The following is a 14,725-nucleotide window of genomic DNA, read 5'->3' on the forward strand; positions in this document are numbered from 1 at the left end:
TTAATCTGACTATGACACTGAGCATACATATTCTTTTATTTAATTCTTCATAATTTATAATGTTTAATATAATGTTAATTAAATTTAGCAGTTTTAGATTAAGTTGTGCCATTTTGTCCTCTGTGTGTCTGAATGAAGCTATAACATTTGCCTTTTTATTACAGGTTTTCCTTTGGGATATGGATAAATATACCATGATACAGAAACTAGAAGGACATCACCATGATGTTGTAGCTTGTGACTTTTCTCCTGATGGAGCATTACTGGCTACTGCATCTTATGATACTCGAGTATATATCTGGGATCCACATACTGGAGACATTCTGATGGAATTTGGGTGGGTACAGCATGAATGAATTGTAGTTTGTGGTTCATCTCTGGCTATTAGTATAGCTTTTAAGAAACTACATGAATGATTGGAATCACTAACATGTGAGACTTAAAATTGGTCTATCATAGTTTTAAATTTCAGTATTATTTAAGTCCTTGAATAATGCAGGGCTTCAGATAAAAATTCTAAAAACAGATTTGGCTCTCTTGTTCAGATCATGTTACTGTGTACGACTCTGTAGAAGTGGTCATTTCATTTAGTTTCATGTCAAGGTTTTGAAAAACAGTTGAAACTGACGTTGGAGTTAATCTTAGTGTCTTCAGCCATCACATTGTAAAAAGGAGATAGTAATTCTCTTAAGGTTCCTTTCATTTAATTTGGATCAGCTCTATCAGTCTCCTGAGTTGTGGTCATTAAGGCCGCTTTAAACATTATTCAAAGACATATGTACTTTGTAACTAGGTAGTTTTGCTTCTTGAAGTGACTCTCATTTTCACTGAAAACATGTATTTGACCTCAGGCACCTGTTTCCCCCGCCTACTCCAATATTTGCTGGAGGAGCAAATGACCGATGGGTACGGTCTGTGTCTTTTAGTCATGATGGACTGCATGTTGCAAGCCTTGCTGATGACAAGTAAGTGTGTGAATTATAGTTTGACCTATTGTCTTTTAAAGATTTCCTTTCAGCTTTCAACTTACTGGAAACATTTTTAAGGCTTAAAAAAAAAAAGCCTTTCTGCAGTGTGGGTTTGGGGAGATGTTGTGTGTCTTAATACTGGCCTGAAGAAGAATATCCACGTAAACTAAAGATAATCTGCGCCTTTCCCTGTGTTTCTTGAGTGATAACTAGTGTAGCAGACGGGGTAGATTTTTAATTAGCTTTTAGCTCACAGATTTATTTTTCAGTAATATCTTGTAAAGGCTGAACCGGAAGGACATTTCCAAAGTGAAATAAATGGTAAAAGCAGAGTCACTTGCGTCCACTGCATTTGAGGCTACGAGACGAACTGTCGCACGAGTGAGATGTACTGCTTACTGGTGCGAAGCGGAACCTAGGCATCGCCATTCCTTTTGCTCATGCTTTTATCATATGATGCACATGGTATACGGTATTAAGTAGTTTGGTCACATTAATTCAGAAAGTGATTCACTGTCATCTTTCCAGAACAGAGAAGGTTGTTTTGTTTGCCAGCAATCACTGTTTTTCTGTTTGTGCAGATTTTGAATATCAGGTCTGTGCTGTTTCTAGACGCATTCTCCCTGTGTGAAAGGGCTTTTTAAATGTGTTGAAAAGAGGGTAAAACTCTTTTTGTCTTTTGGGAAAAATAAGATTGGCAAATCTTAATTCACAGCTTTGTTAATTGTAGTATTTTCATAAATTAGTCTTTTCATTTTTTTTTTTTTAAGATTTTATTTATTTATTAGACAGCCAGAGAGAGAGGGAACACAAGCAGGGGGAGTGGGAGAGGAAGAAGCAGGCTCCCAGTGGAGGAGCCCGATGCGGGGCTCGATCCCAGAACGCCGGGATCACACCCTGAGCCAAAGGCAGACGCCCAACGACTGAGCCACCCAGGCGCCCCAGTCTTTTCATTTTGTAATGTGGTTTAACATCCTTGTTGTTTGCGAAAGAAATTTCATTTGGCTATGAAGATTCTCAGGTCAGATATTAATTGAGTGTAAGGAGAAAGATTCTGGTTGTGACCATTGTGGATTTGAACACTGGGAAGGAAGGCAGCCATGCATTATAGTGTCTTACGTGTGAGTTGATCCAAATTACTGATACGGATAGGCTAGAAAATATTTTATAAATGAAGTTAGAGTAATTGCTTGCTGTAGTGACGTGTGTGTCTATGTGTGGTGTGTATTTTGTGACTCAGAGTGGCATTTTTTTATCTGAAGTATAGATGTTGCTTTTACCTTAAATATCCTGTTAGATACTCACTGGACAATTTATTTCCTTTCTAGGATGGTGAGGTTCTGGAGAATTGATGAGGATTATCCAGTTCAAGTTGCACCTTTGAGCAATGGTCTTTGCTGTGCCTTTTCTACTGATGGCAGTGTTTTAGCTGCTGGGTAGAGTGATTTTTCTATTTTCTTTAAGAGGCAGTTTAATTTAAGGTGGCTTTTATTTGATGGGTTGGGGGGGAGAGCACAAGCAGGGGGAGTGGCAGGCAGAGGGAAAAGAAGAGAGCCCGATGGGGGACTCAGTCCCAGGACCCTGGGATCATGACCCGAGCCGAAGGCAGATGCTTAACTGACTGAGCCACCCAGGCGCCCTAAAGTGGCTTTTAGTCAAAGCAGCCAGTATTTTATTGTCACTAAATCATCCAGAAGGGCTCTTTATAATACTGTTACTTTGTCATAGAGGAGATCATTGGTTAGGCCTCCTTAACTGGGTTTTCGTGTGTAGTTTGTGGCTCTCATACACAGCCTTGGGTGTTAGTTGTGTGAGCGGGAGGATGTTGAAATACATGTACGTAGGTGACTGAGCTTGTGATTTTCTTTTTGTTTCTGTTCAGGACACATGATGGAAGTGTGTATTTCTGGGCCACTCCGAGGCACGTCCCTAGCCTTCAGCATTTGTGTCGGATGTCAATTCGGAGAGTGATGCCCACCCAGGAGGTCCAGGGGCTGCCGATTCCTTCCAAAGTTTTGGAGTTTCTCTCCTATCGTATCTAGAGGTCTTGGTGTTCCCCCGTCCTAGGGTCCGACGGAGCACACTTGACGCAGACCTCAAGCTTGACTGACTTCAAGTACCTGTTTTTCAAGGTTTAGAAGATTTATTTAATTTGATACATTCTTGTAGTGCATTTTGAGCATTCGAGCATATTAAGATATTATTTATAGACTGTAGGAGAAATATTTCCAGACATATCAAATGTAAATTTTTTTCCTAAAATTTGACTGTGAAACCATATGCATACATGTATATATTTAGATACAAGCTGCTATGTGTTGAATGGACCCTTTTGCTTTTTTAACTTTTAGTCCCAGCGTGTATATATTGCTTCAGGAGAGCCGCAATATCTAGCTTTGCTGTAAAATGGAAGGAATTTTTTTTTTTTTTTTTTTTTTATTCTGGGCCAATGAGAGGTGGTGAGTACTGGCTGAAGAAAGCAGAGTTTCTGGATTTAAAAAATGCAATTTTGGGTGGGGTGGGGGATCAGGCATCTGACCTGCAAGTAAAACCCATGGGGGAAGGCGTTTGTTTTCTTTAGGAATGGCGTCCAGGAGGTAGAATTTGAATGTGACATTATTAAATAAAAACGGAGCCAGGGTATAACTAAGGTGAGGGTGTGTGTGTGTGTGTCCCGTGTTGTCACCCGCCCCCCCCCCCCATAACTATATAACTACCGCTGCGGGCCTTAATTTTGGAAAGCAGCTCGCTACTTTAACCCCGTGGTATAAAGTATTACCAATTGTAGTCAATTTGAAAAATCCATCTACTGTATTACTGCTAAATATTTTGTTATTTGTACTAAGGGACAGTTTATTAAGACCATGATTTTGCTTGTTTTTTTATGCCTTTTTTTTTTTTTTTTTTTTTTTACATGTATCCTGTGTTTCTGCAGGGGGTAAATATTGGTGATTTGCCAAAGAGAAGCAATACAGTATATCTGCTTTTGCCTTCTGTTATTTATCTTACCTGCAGATATTAAGAATGTATGCATTATGTAAAATGCTTGATTATATATTTTTGAATTTTTTAATTAAAGACTTGTAAAAAACCACTATCGTGAATGTTTAAGTGTGTTGGAAAGTTTCGTGCTTTTGTGTGTCTGCAGCGTAAGACGATGCAGGACCACAGCTGATTAAGGCAGAAGGGTAATGGATAGCACAAGCACCACTACTTTAGAGTTAATGCCTCATGGATGCGGCCACCTTTACGTCGATTTGTTCTGGGAGAACTGTTGGCGTAATTAATGCTTACTTTAAAAGCACAGAAAAGCTCTGGAACAAGGGAAAATAACTATTGAGCAAAAGAAAAACATAATCTTTTAGGCTTAGAGTAAGTCTATCTGGTTAGAGTAGCCAGAGGAAAGTCTAGTGATGTGGGCCTTTTGAGGAGGCAAAAGAAGCAAAACTTTATTAGTCACGTGTGCTCTTAAAGATTTGGTTGTTACCACTGAAATCATCTGGCAGTTCTTAGACTCGGCTCTGTGAAGGGTATAAGGTGTAAATTTGAAAGCCAGTAGAAAATGTGCCCATTTCTTGAGAATCCCATTTTACTTTGTAATACGTCTGCTTTATAATTTGAAAATGATAAGGTACTATTACTTACTCTTCACACCATGAAATTACTCTCCAACCAACATATCTGATCAGGTAAAAATTGCATTTTTGGAAGAAGCATTCTCTGAGAAGTCCGGATTGCTTGCTGCCGTTTCATGTGAAAGTCCTAGTGCCGAGGGGAAAGGACGATTGCAGAATAAGTCAAGGAGAAACAGGCTTAAATTTCCCAGTTGTCTGTGGAGGAGATGATAACAGGCTGATATACTCTAGAGTTGAGTGACCAAGGGAAGGTAGGAGAGATGTGGTCGGGTCGGATTCTAGCTATAGGATTTATCAAAACGATACTGCCTTCTCCGATTTGCCAGAAGCATGCCATTTGGAGAACTGGCAAGAGATATTTATGTTCCCATCGGATTTCCCATTTTAGTGCCGTGCGGGGTGCCTCACACGCCGCAGCCAAGCTTTCCTTCACAATTTCAGGTGATGTTAATGACATCACATGACTTTAAGACCTGTAACTTGATCTTCCGTTGGCAAATCTTACTTAGCTTTATGATCCTTGAAGTCCCTTGCCTGCTTGTGACAGAGTCAAGTTGGATTCAGCCGGTTTGCACTGCCGTCAAGGCAGAAAAGCCTGGACTGCTCATAGCGTGCTTGTGGGTTGGGGCAGTGGCTGACTGAGAAAGTCCCAAGTATGAGAAGCCAACATCGATCGCCTCACAAGACAGAAACCAGCGAGTGAATCCAACCTGTCAAGTGAATCCAGTGACATTTTCTGAGTAATCTGACCAGGTTTGGGCCTAAGAATGCACTTTAACTATAGAATGTATAGATGATAAAAACACAAGTAATTTCTACAGTAGAGTTAAATACCATGTCATTGTAGGTCATTTTCAAAATCTGGCAAAGCATCAATTTGGAGTATACTGGTTTTTTGTTTTTAAATCCCCTTGGAAGTAAGGTGTTCGTGAGCAGTAAAGTGCAATCTGGAGAAATAGTCATCATAACCTTTTTGGTGAGATGTTTGGGAGGAATAAAGATTAGTAGACAATGTCATCTTGCCCTTTGCTCCATAAAGCTTGCTTTTAGCCAAAAGCAAAATACCTGGTTTGAATAAGGTGTAAATTGATTTATTTATAGTACGGGTAGTTGGGTAGCTTTGTGTGATTGTGATTTGGCATTCTATATACATTTAACAGTTGAGTCAGGTAAAAAGATTGAGGCTCGGATCGGGAAAGGAAGAGCAATTTCATTCAGTTTTTATTAACTGGCATTTCCCTGTTGGAGACAACAGCAACGATTACCCTTGTGGTTTCTCTTTCAGAGGTGATAGACATGTAGGAAATTTCTCTACCTGTAATACCGCAGGGAGTCACTCTTCTGGTCTGAAAATAAACCCTAACTTTGACTTTGTTTAGGAAAACGTGTAATACAGTGATGACGGTGATCATTTGTTTTGTTTTAAATGAGGCTGAAAAACTAATGACTCTTTAAATAATCTGTTCCAAAAATAAAGTGTGAACCATAGAAATGCACCTCTAGTATAGGTCAGGAAATAGCGTTAAAATGACTTGTAATGAAGACAGATGAAGTGGTGACAAATAAGTGGCTTTGTGTATGTTTCCCAGTCGCTGTTTAATAGCGAAATGTTCTTGCAGGAAAATAAGGATGATGAATACTAAAAGCAAGCCGAGAAGGTTAGTGAGAATAGAAATAAAACAGCCTGGGATGAGGCTGATAGAAAACGGAAAGCAGGGCGCCTGCGTGGCTCATTCTGTGAAGCGTCTGCCTTCGGCTCAGGTCATGATCCCCGGGTCCCGGGATCACGTTCCTCATAGGGCTCCTTGTTTATCGGGAAGTGCTTCTCCCTCTGCTTCTGCCCCTCCCCTCTGCTCGCTCTCTCTCTCTCTCTCTCTCCAAATAAATGAATAAAATCTTAAAAACAAAAACCATAAAGACCCAAGTTTACACTCGGCCTAATCAGCCCTAAGGCAAAATGGGAAGCTCCGCCCGTAAGTCACGTGATTCACTGGCCTGTCTCCTGCATCATTGGATCCTTAACTGTTGAGGAGGGCACAATTCCAGCATTCTGTGGGACCGGCGGGAACACCTCCGTAGCCCTTGCACGGGTGGCAGCTGTGCTAGAGCGCACAGGTGTCCCTCTCTGTTCCCTGGCTGTCTCCCCACCTCTGAGGCGCCTGAGATCATCTGGCAGGAATGACAGGTTTCAAGCTTGAATGATACCAGTTGAGTTTAGGAGAGAAGCCGCAAGCATTCCCGTGGGCCTGTGGGACGGGTCTGGAGCCCCAGGTCGGGTTGCGTCCACCATCCCCTGTTCTGTGACATGAGCTCGTTCTCCTGAATTTCACGGCATTCCAGTTCTTGCAGATACTGGAGTTTGGACCCATTACGTAGATGCCCTCTTTTTGGTGGTGGCGGAAGTGCCGCCCTGGCCCAAAGCGCTCTTGCCCTTTTCTTTGAATCCATCAGCCCTGATTTCTACACCACTTCCTGGCCTTTTCAGATTTGCCCTGTTACTTGTTACTGCTCCTTAGGTGTTGGTGCCTCAGTGAGAAGGTAAATGCCTCGTCCCTCAGGACCTCTAGCCTCCTAAGGGCTCGGCCCGTGGCTGGCCTTTGGGTCCCAGTGACTGATTGTTGGAGCCACGGAAAGATGAGAAAGCCTAGGCCTGCTTAGCAGGCATGGAAGTAACCCTGTGTTGGGGAATTTGGATGAGAGGCCCCGAGCCAGCCCACCCAGCTGGTGCGAGGTGGAGAGAGCAGCTCGCTCACAACGTCTGGGTCCTGCTGCTCAGCCCCTGGCAAAGACGCAGTCTTCTCGGCTGGGCCCCATTTGGCCTCAGTCAGGAGGGTGTTCATACAGCAGGTTGGCCCAGTTCCTCAACCCCAGGGCCTGCTGCCCAGAGGACTTCGCCCAAGTGCTGGCCGAGGCTGCCGTCCCAAGGTTGATGCAGCCTTGGCTGCTTCACAGCTTGGAACTTGGGAGCTTCGAGATAGCTAGCTAGATACAGAAGTGCTGTAATAATGCCTCCCTACATGAGTAGCGGTTAGCCTTTGTGTCTGCACGACGTCAGGGACGCGGTGGGCATTCAACGTTGGTACTCCCATTTGTTGAGCATTGGCCAAGTGCTCATCGCCATTCCTGCCTGGTGCTTTCTGACAACCCAAGTAGTAGTAGTCCCGTTTGTAGCTGTGGCGGGTCAGAGAGACCAACTTACTCGTCAAGGTCATACAACTGAGCAATGACATCCAGGATTTGAATTCCTGTCTGCAGGGCCCCGTTTCCCTCCATGACGGCCACGGATGGGCACGATACTTCAGGTAAGGCATTCAGTCAACACAGATGCCTAAGCGTGTCCCTGCCTGTGTCTGCCAACCCCTTTGGGGTCAGCATGCTGTCAGGCTCAACCTTTCCCCAACACACCCTGCTTTTCCCTGAATCACGGAAAAAATGAGCATAGAAGGAGTGACTCCAAATTTAATTTGGAGATGGAAACCCACGCAGACGAGAAAATGACTGTTGAGCTCTGTCCTTTGCCCACCGTCTGGGGGAAACTGCACTGGATGTCGGTCAGTTTCTTGTTCCCCTCAGGAGTTTATCTCGGGGCCCCTGGGTGGCTCAGTCGTTAAGCATCTGCCTTCGGCTCAGGTCATGTTCCCAGGGTTCTGGGATCGAGCCATACATCAGGCTCTGCTTGGCGGGAAGCCTGCTTCTTCCTCTCCCACTCCCCCTGCTTGTGTTCCCTCTCTCACTGTCTCTCTCTCTGTCAAATAAATAAAATCTTGAAAAAAAGAAAAAGAACTTATCTCAAACAAATCGTTTTTATTACCCATGTGAACAATCAAACACAGGCCGAAACAGGAAGCAGCAGAGCAGTCACTAGAGATGAGAAAGTCAGCTGGCCGCCCAGCCACTGGCTTGAGAGATCTACACCAGGGCTGGTGACAAGCTGCCAGGTCCAGGGGAAACCCGAGCCCCTTGCGCCAGCTGTGCCGGCGAGGTTAGACTCCCTGGCCTGGAGCTGACCCAACGGGAACACCAGCCACTAGCAAGGCGCTGCGCCAGGTGGGAGGTTATACCATCAAAGGAGTGGGGCAGTTCACAGCCAGGAAAGGCCCAAGTCTGAAATAAAGGATCAGAACGTCCTTAACACATTTATGGATTAAAAGCTACACTTTTATCCCTCCGCATTTGAACAACTCAAATTGGGATAAATTTTAGAAATGATGGTGTCTTTAAGTTCCTTCCTTTCTTTCCTTCCTTCTCTTCTTTTTTTCCTTTCCTTTTCTTTTTTTCTCTTTCAGATTTTATTTGTCAGAGAACGAGTACAAGCAGGGGGAACGACAGGCAGAAGGAGAGGGAGAAGCAGGCTCCCCGCCGAGCAAGGAGCCCGATGCAGGACTCGATCCCAGGACCCTGGGATCGTGACCCGAGCTGAAGGCAGATGCTCAATGGACTGAGTCACCCAGGTATCCCTGTTCTTTCTAAGTGGTACACCCTCGTGGTACAGATTATAATCAGTGGCATCTAGGATTTGATGAATGACAAAGTGGAATTTATACAGAATTAAAAGGTCAATGGGATGTTATAGATAACATCAAAAGTAGAAGACACCGGGGACAGATGGGGGACAGACGATGCATGAAGGGTGAGGTAAGGCAGTGAAGGTGAAAGGGGAGAACATCTGTGAGCCCTTCCTGAAAAACGGTTGGACAATGAAAATCTATTAAAACTGAAAAATGGCTAACACAGTGATGGAACCACTGCCCTAAGCGTTTCCCTATATAATCTCACGGCAACCCCATGAGGCAGGTATTGTGTTCCCCATTTTATACATGAGGAAACAGGCCGAGAGCCTTAACTAACCTGCCAAAAAGCCGAGCCCCCCATAGCAAGGGGTGGAGGGAGGAGCCAGGAAGACAGAACAGTTGTGTGATCTGCCGTGCGCACAGAGTTCCACCTGGAGCTTCCTGGCAGGCAGAGCAAAGTAGGATCGGAACGTAAAGATGTGCTCAGTAAATGCAAATCTCCACATGGATGTTTAAAGTACTGTCTTCATGATTTTATTGTTTTTAAAGGTAAATGCTGATGACTTTTTAAAGTCAAGCTACATGGAGAAGTACAAAAAACTGCGTACTGTTCCTCTTCCCAGAAGCAACGTAGGGGATCTCTGGCATCTTCCTCCGCAAATGAGAGGGAGGAAGGGGGGTGAGGGGAAGAGAATGGGAGAGAGAGGTAGAGTGCCTAGCTGGAACTTTTCTGGGGAAAGTGGGTCACTGCAGCCTGTTTTCTCAGCACTACATAAATACTGGGAGGCCATCAAGACATCTGCCGACGAGGCCAAGGCAGTCTGGTTATATACTTACAATTCCGTTGGCTTCAGAGTCAAGAAACACTTGGTTTAAAATCTCTGCTCTACATCGTAGCTGTGTGACCTTGAACAAGTCCCTTCACCTCCAGAACGGTCTCTCCCTCACCTGTGAAATTGGACATCATCCTAGCACCTAAACCCCAGGTTATCAGGAAGAAAGGAGGTCAAGCCCCACAAGCACTTAGCATAGCGCCTAGCCCAAAGTAGCCGCCCCGTTATGATGATGCCTAAGGGAGCACATCTCCATAGCAACAGGGGCCTTGGGTGTTTATCCTTATCCCCTTCCCCAGACAAAGTTGAGGCAAACCAGAGACTTTTTTTTTAAGCATATCAGCCATTCTTGAAGTGTTTTGTTGTTTCGGAAATAAATGCCAAAGACCTTAGAAACAGCCGCACCCCAATGGGGGCCTCCCGTGAGCAGGCAGATGATGGGGAGGGATGGACGGGGAGGAGGAGAACTGGGTGGAATGGAGCACAGCTTCCTGCCCCTAAGACACAAGTCCTGCGGCCCAGGGAGGAGCCTCCTTCCGCTGCTGGAGGGGAAGGCAGACAGCCTGCGGGGTGCTGGGGAGGCTGTAGCTGGGGCGGGCAGACGTTTCTGCTGGGACCAGTACGGGGCCACTTCCCTGAGCTGGGCTGTGTGCAGACTGCCTGTTGGGGGACACTTCAGCTGCACCCATCCAGACACACAACCACCCTCTCAGGCCTGCCCCGCCTCTGCCCAGGCAGTGACTGTCCCCTGGCTTCCTTGGCATCCCGGCCCTCCCTCTATTCCAGCACTTGTCCGTCACTCATGCACTCACCCAGTCATTCATTCATTCCTGCCTGCCTTTGGGCATTCATCCTGTTAGCCAGGAGGCAAGGGGCAGCTACTCCCATCAGAGGGCTGAAAGCTGTCAGTAAAAGGGAGGAGGAGGAAGGGACACACCAGGGCAGGACCAGCAGCCCCCACCAACGAGACAACACCCAGCGAGGGGTTGTGTTGACGGTTCACCTTTTAGCCCCTTATGGGAGCCAGTTTCAGGCGGTTTGGAGCTAAGGGCCTGCGCAGAGCTGTCCTGAAGTTACCTTAAGCTCATGTGAATACTAAGATCACCTCCCATGGGCGGGTTTGCTGCCATTTTTTGAACATACCGCGAATGCACCGGCCTGTTGACACGCTGGGCATGCGCAATGGCACCACAGTGCCTAAGTAATAGAGAATGTGTAAGTCTCTTAATGTATATGCAAGCTCCCTGCCCCGCCCCCTAATACACGGCCTCGAAGCTTCCTGCGCTAACCCCACGGGGAGCCAGCGCTCTGTGAGCTCTCCCTGTCTCCTTCCTCGTAGCAAGTAATAAAAAGTCTTGGCTTTCAACACTTCTTGGGTTGTGTCCAGTTGAATGAACCCCATGCAGGGAGCCCCTTGTGTTGTTACAATTCGTCCACTCAGCAGCACCTGAGCCCTTGCCTCTCGCCAGACCAGACCCGGTGCCAGGGACACTAGGACACAGTTCCTGCCCTCAGAGAAGCCCAGTCTAGGAAGCAGATGGGAAAGCTAAGGGAAAGCCACTCTCCTAGTCTCTATTATGGGCTCTGTGCAGGATCACTCTTCACCCCCCCTTTTGCTGGGCTTATCACAGGAGCAGCCAAGAAAGCGGGTCGATGGCAGAGTCCGCAGCCAAACTGCCAGGTGGGCACCCAGCTCTGTTCGAACTAGCTGTGGCACATCAGGCAGGAACGGAGCTTCTCTGTGCCTCTGTTTGCCTGGCTGTAAAATGGGGGTAATAATAGTTCCACCCTCACAGGGTTGTTATCGGGGTTAAAGGACTTGCTAGTTAGAAGACTGGAGTAGGGCCTGGCCTACAGCACAATATCGGTGATTAAGTTTTTCTTTATGAAGCTGCCAGTTCTTGGGATAGCTAGCACTGGGGTTCTATCCCGAGCTCACCAGAGCTCCCAGTGAGTGTGCCCCATGGCCCTCACCAGAGAACGGGTAAGTTAAGGCCAGTGTTGACCATAAGAGTTACCTGTGGAATTTCTGAAAACATACCTGCCAGGCCCTGTCCCTGGAGATTCTGAGTCTGAACCACAACCCAGGCCACACAGAAGTAGGTTGAAAACCACCGATCTGGTTCAAACTCCTTCATTTTCCTGAAGTCAAGTCAACTGGATTTCCAGACAAGGTGAAATTCACAGCAGAGCCCAGACTGGGGAACTGAGGTGCTGTTGCCTTTCACTCTTCTTGTTGGAACCAGTGGCCCCCAGTCGCCACAGCAAGGGGAACTTCAAAGGGAGGGGCTGTGGGCGAGAGCACCAGAAACCAGGGAGAACCCTGGGGGCACTTCCGGTGGGCGCCCTACCTGGCTGCCTGGGCCCTTTCAGAGCGTACTTATGCCCCCGCCCCCTGCAGCTCATGCCTCCCCAGGCTCATTCCTTAGCTAGCAGTGGTGCCTGCCCTTGGGCAGAGCAAGGCCTCAGAGATTAGGAGCCGCACACTCTTCCGACTGAGCCAGCCAGGCGCCCCTAGTTACCATTTATTTATTTTTATTTTTTCCTAGTTACCATTTATAATCACCACATGTAGTTCAGAATGTTTTGCTTTGTTCAGTGATAACGATGAGCTCATATTTTTATATACTTCTGCGTAATCCCATGAGATCGGGCCTGCTCTAATCACCATCCTGGTTCTATGGAAGAAGAAACTGAGGCACAGAGAGGGCACAGAACTTATTAGGCCGCACAGCTACTGAGTGGCAGAGGTGGGACTCGAATCGGGCAGGCTGGCTCTCGGAGCTGCCCCTCTGACCCCCACAGCACACTGCAGCTCTGCGCGCCCTGCCTCGTGATCATTGACGGACAGCCGGCCCTGGCTGCCCCAGCCTCTGGCAGCCCGCACGCACGGGAAAAAGGCCCCAGATCCAAGGAGCTTTCCATCTACAAGCTGCCTCTGGTTAGACACTGAAGGTTGTTCCCACTTTTCTCCTATTAAAAATAGCTCCCCAGGGGCGCCTGCGTGCCTCAGTGAGTTAAGTGTCTGCCTTCGGCTCAGGGCATAATCCCACGGTCCTGGGATTGAGCCCCGCATTGGGCTTCCTGCTCCATGGGGAGTCTGCTTCTCCCTCTCCCTCTGCCTGCCGTTTCCCCCACTCGTGCTCGCTCTCTCTCAAATAAGTAAATAAAATCTTTTAAAAAACCCTAAATAAATAAATAAAAATAGCTCCCCGAAGAAGGAAGCTTTTGTAATGCCAAAGATGGGCTAGTGGGTCAAAAGTTACAGCTTGTATGTGCACTCTGCCAGATTGCTTTCCTGAGTGCCGTCTAAACCACAGGCAGCAGCACGGGCGGGTGTAACGATTTCCCCACAGCCTCACCAGCACCGGGTATTATCTTACCAAAGAAGTTCGGCGCCCAGCTTGTAAAACAGACAGCTGCTGCTTCTCTGAGGGTTCGCAGCCTCAGCCTAGTCCAGGAATGAAGGAAAAGCTCATGAAAGCTGGATGACATATTAGGGTATGGACAGGACAGAGGACTTGTGCAGGCCTGTGAGGCAGGCCAGGGTCCTGGGCTTTTTACCTTTACACTGTAAATGTGAAGGTTCCTGTCTTTCTGCTGCCCAATACAAAAATGTTTCCTTGAAGGAAAGGAGGTCGGCTGGGCACCCCCAGTGCCTGGCTGGATGCTGAGCGTATAGACCGTTCCAAGAAACCCTCCTGCTCGACTGGCCCACACCACTCACCCAACACCCCCGGAGTGGACCCCAGACCCGGTCTCAAGACAGTAAGCAGACACACTACGAGCAGGTGTAGGCCCCGCTCCATGGCAGTGGAGATGGCCTGATTTCCTTTTGAAGACAAACAGTTTCACTGTCTTTGTCACTGCCTTAAAAGGAGGGGAAGGGGGTTTGTTACCAAAGGTAGCTGGCAGAGCTGCTAGGCTGCGAAGGGACGGCTTTGGGGGTCCGCGGCTGAATGGCTGGCACCCCTGGTGGGACGGTTGCGGGTGCTGACAGCCCTAGGGTTTGATGGCAGATAAGGAGGTTGAACGGTGGGGTGGGGGTCAGGCGTGGCAGAAGGACCCCAGGGACTGGTGCACAAAGACAGAAGCTTTAGACTGAGCGGCTTCCTGCAGAGAGCCAGGAAGCAGGTGGCAAGGGAGGGATCCCTGCAGGCTGACATCTGGAACTGCTCGGCTCCACATAGCCCGCCCCGCACCTGTCAGCCCCTTGCAACCACGAGCTTTTAAAGATACTAACAGACACATGAATGTTCTTTGTCCTGCAAGTCCACTTTTAGAAAGTTATTCCCCAGAGCTGTTCCCACAGCGCACCAAGGATATGTGCCTGTAAAGATACAACCAGGAAACTACCTAACTGTCCATCGGAGAGGGCCAGCTTAACCCCAGGAGGGGTATTAGGAGCCTTTATAAGAGAGAAAGCTACAGGAAGAGAACAGAGCAAGTTCTCGACTGCTAGGCTCAATTATATTTCTTTGTCTGTTTGTTCATTGTTGGAAAAGCTTGGAAGGATTTATACACCAAGATGGGCACAGTGAGATGTGTATTGGGGGAGAACTAGACTTTCCTTGGGATTCTATTTTTAGACACTTCTGTATTGCTGGGAGATTCTACAGCAAACATTAAGAAAATAATTTTAAAAAGCTAGAGACAAATGGACCCCTTCCAACCTATGTCCACGTCATCCCGCAAAGGCACAGTGCAGCGACTTCCCGCTTGTGCCGGGCTGGAGTGGGGAGCTGGGGGCCTGGAGGCAACCGTCCTCCCCCCCCCCC

At 47.2% G+C, this 14,725-nt stretch overlaps 1 protein-coding gene across 5 annotated transcripts in view; it reads left to right on the plus strand.

Moving 5' to 3' along the window:
- Positions 1-14,725, plus strand: part of WSB1 (WD repeat and SOCS box containing 1) — a 36,621-nt gene that overhangs the window by 14,086 nt on the left and 7,810 nt on the right. For 3 of the 5 annotated variants that reach the window (XM_040641027.1, XM_040641028.1, XM_040641029.1), the window contains exons 6-8: positions 165-337; positions 852-965; positions 7,859-7,905. In XM_040641027.1, the coding sequence (XP_040496961.1) occupies positions 165-337; positions 852-965; positions 7,859-7,905 (334 nt within the window). Of the gene's footprint in view, positions 1-164; positions 338-851; positions 966-2,296; positions 2,405-2,850; positions 4,063-7,858; positions 7,906-9,663; positions 11,313-14,725 lie in introns of those variants that run through there. The other 2 variants (XM_040641030.1, XM_008695363.2) reach the window with 2 other exon arrangements.

The sequence above is a fragment of the Ursus maritimus genome, unplaced genomic scaffold (assembly GCF_017311325.1).
Source record: "Ursus maritimus isolate PB19 unplaced genomic scaffold, ASM1731132v1 scaffold_24, whole genome shotgun sequence".
Classification (NCBI taxonomy): domain Eukaryota; kingdom Metazoa; phylum Chordata; class Mammalia; order Carnivora; family Ursidae; genus Ursus; species Ursus maritimus.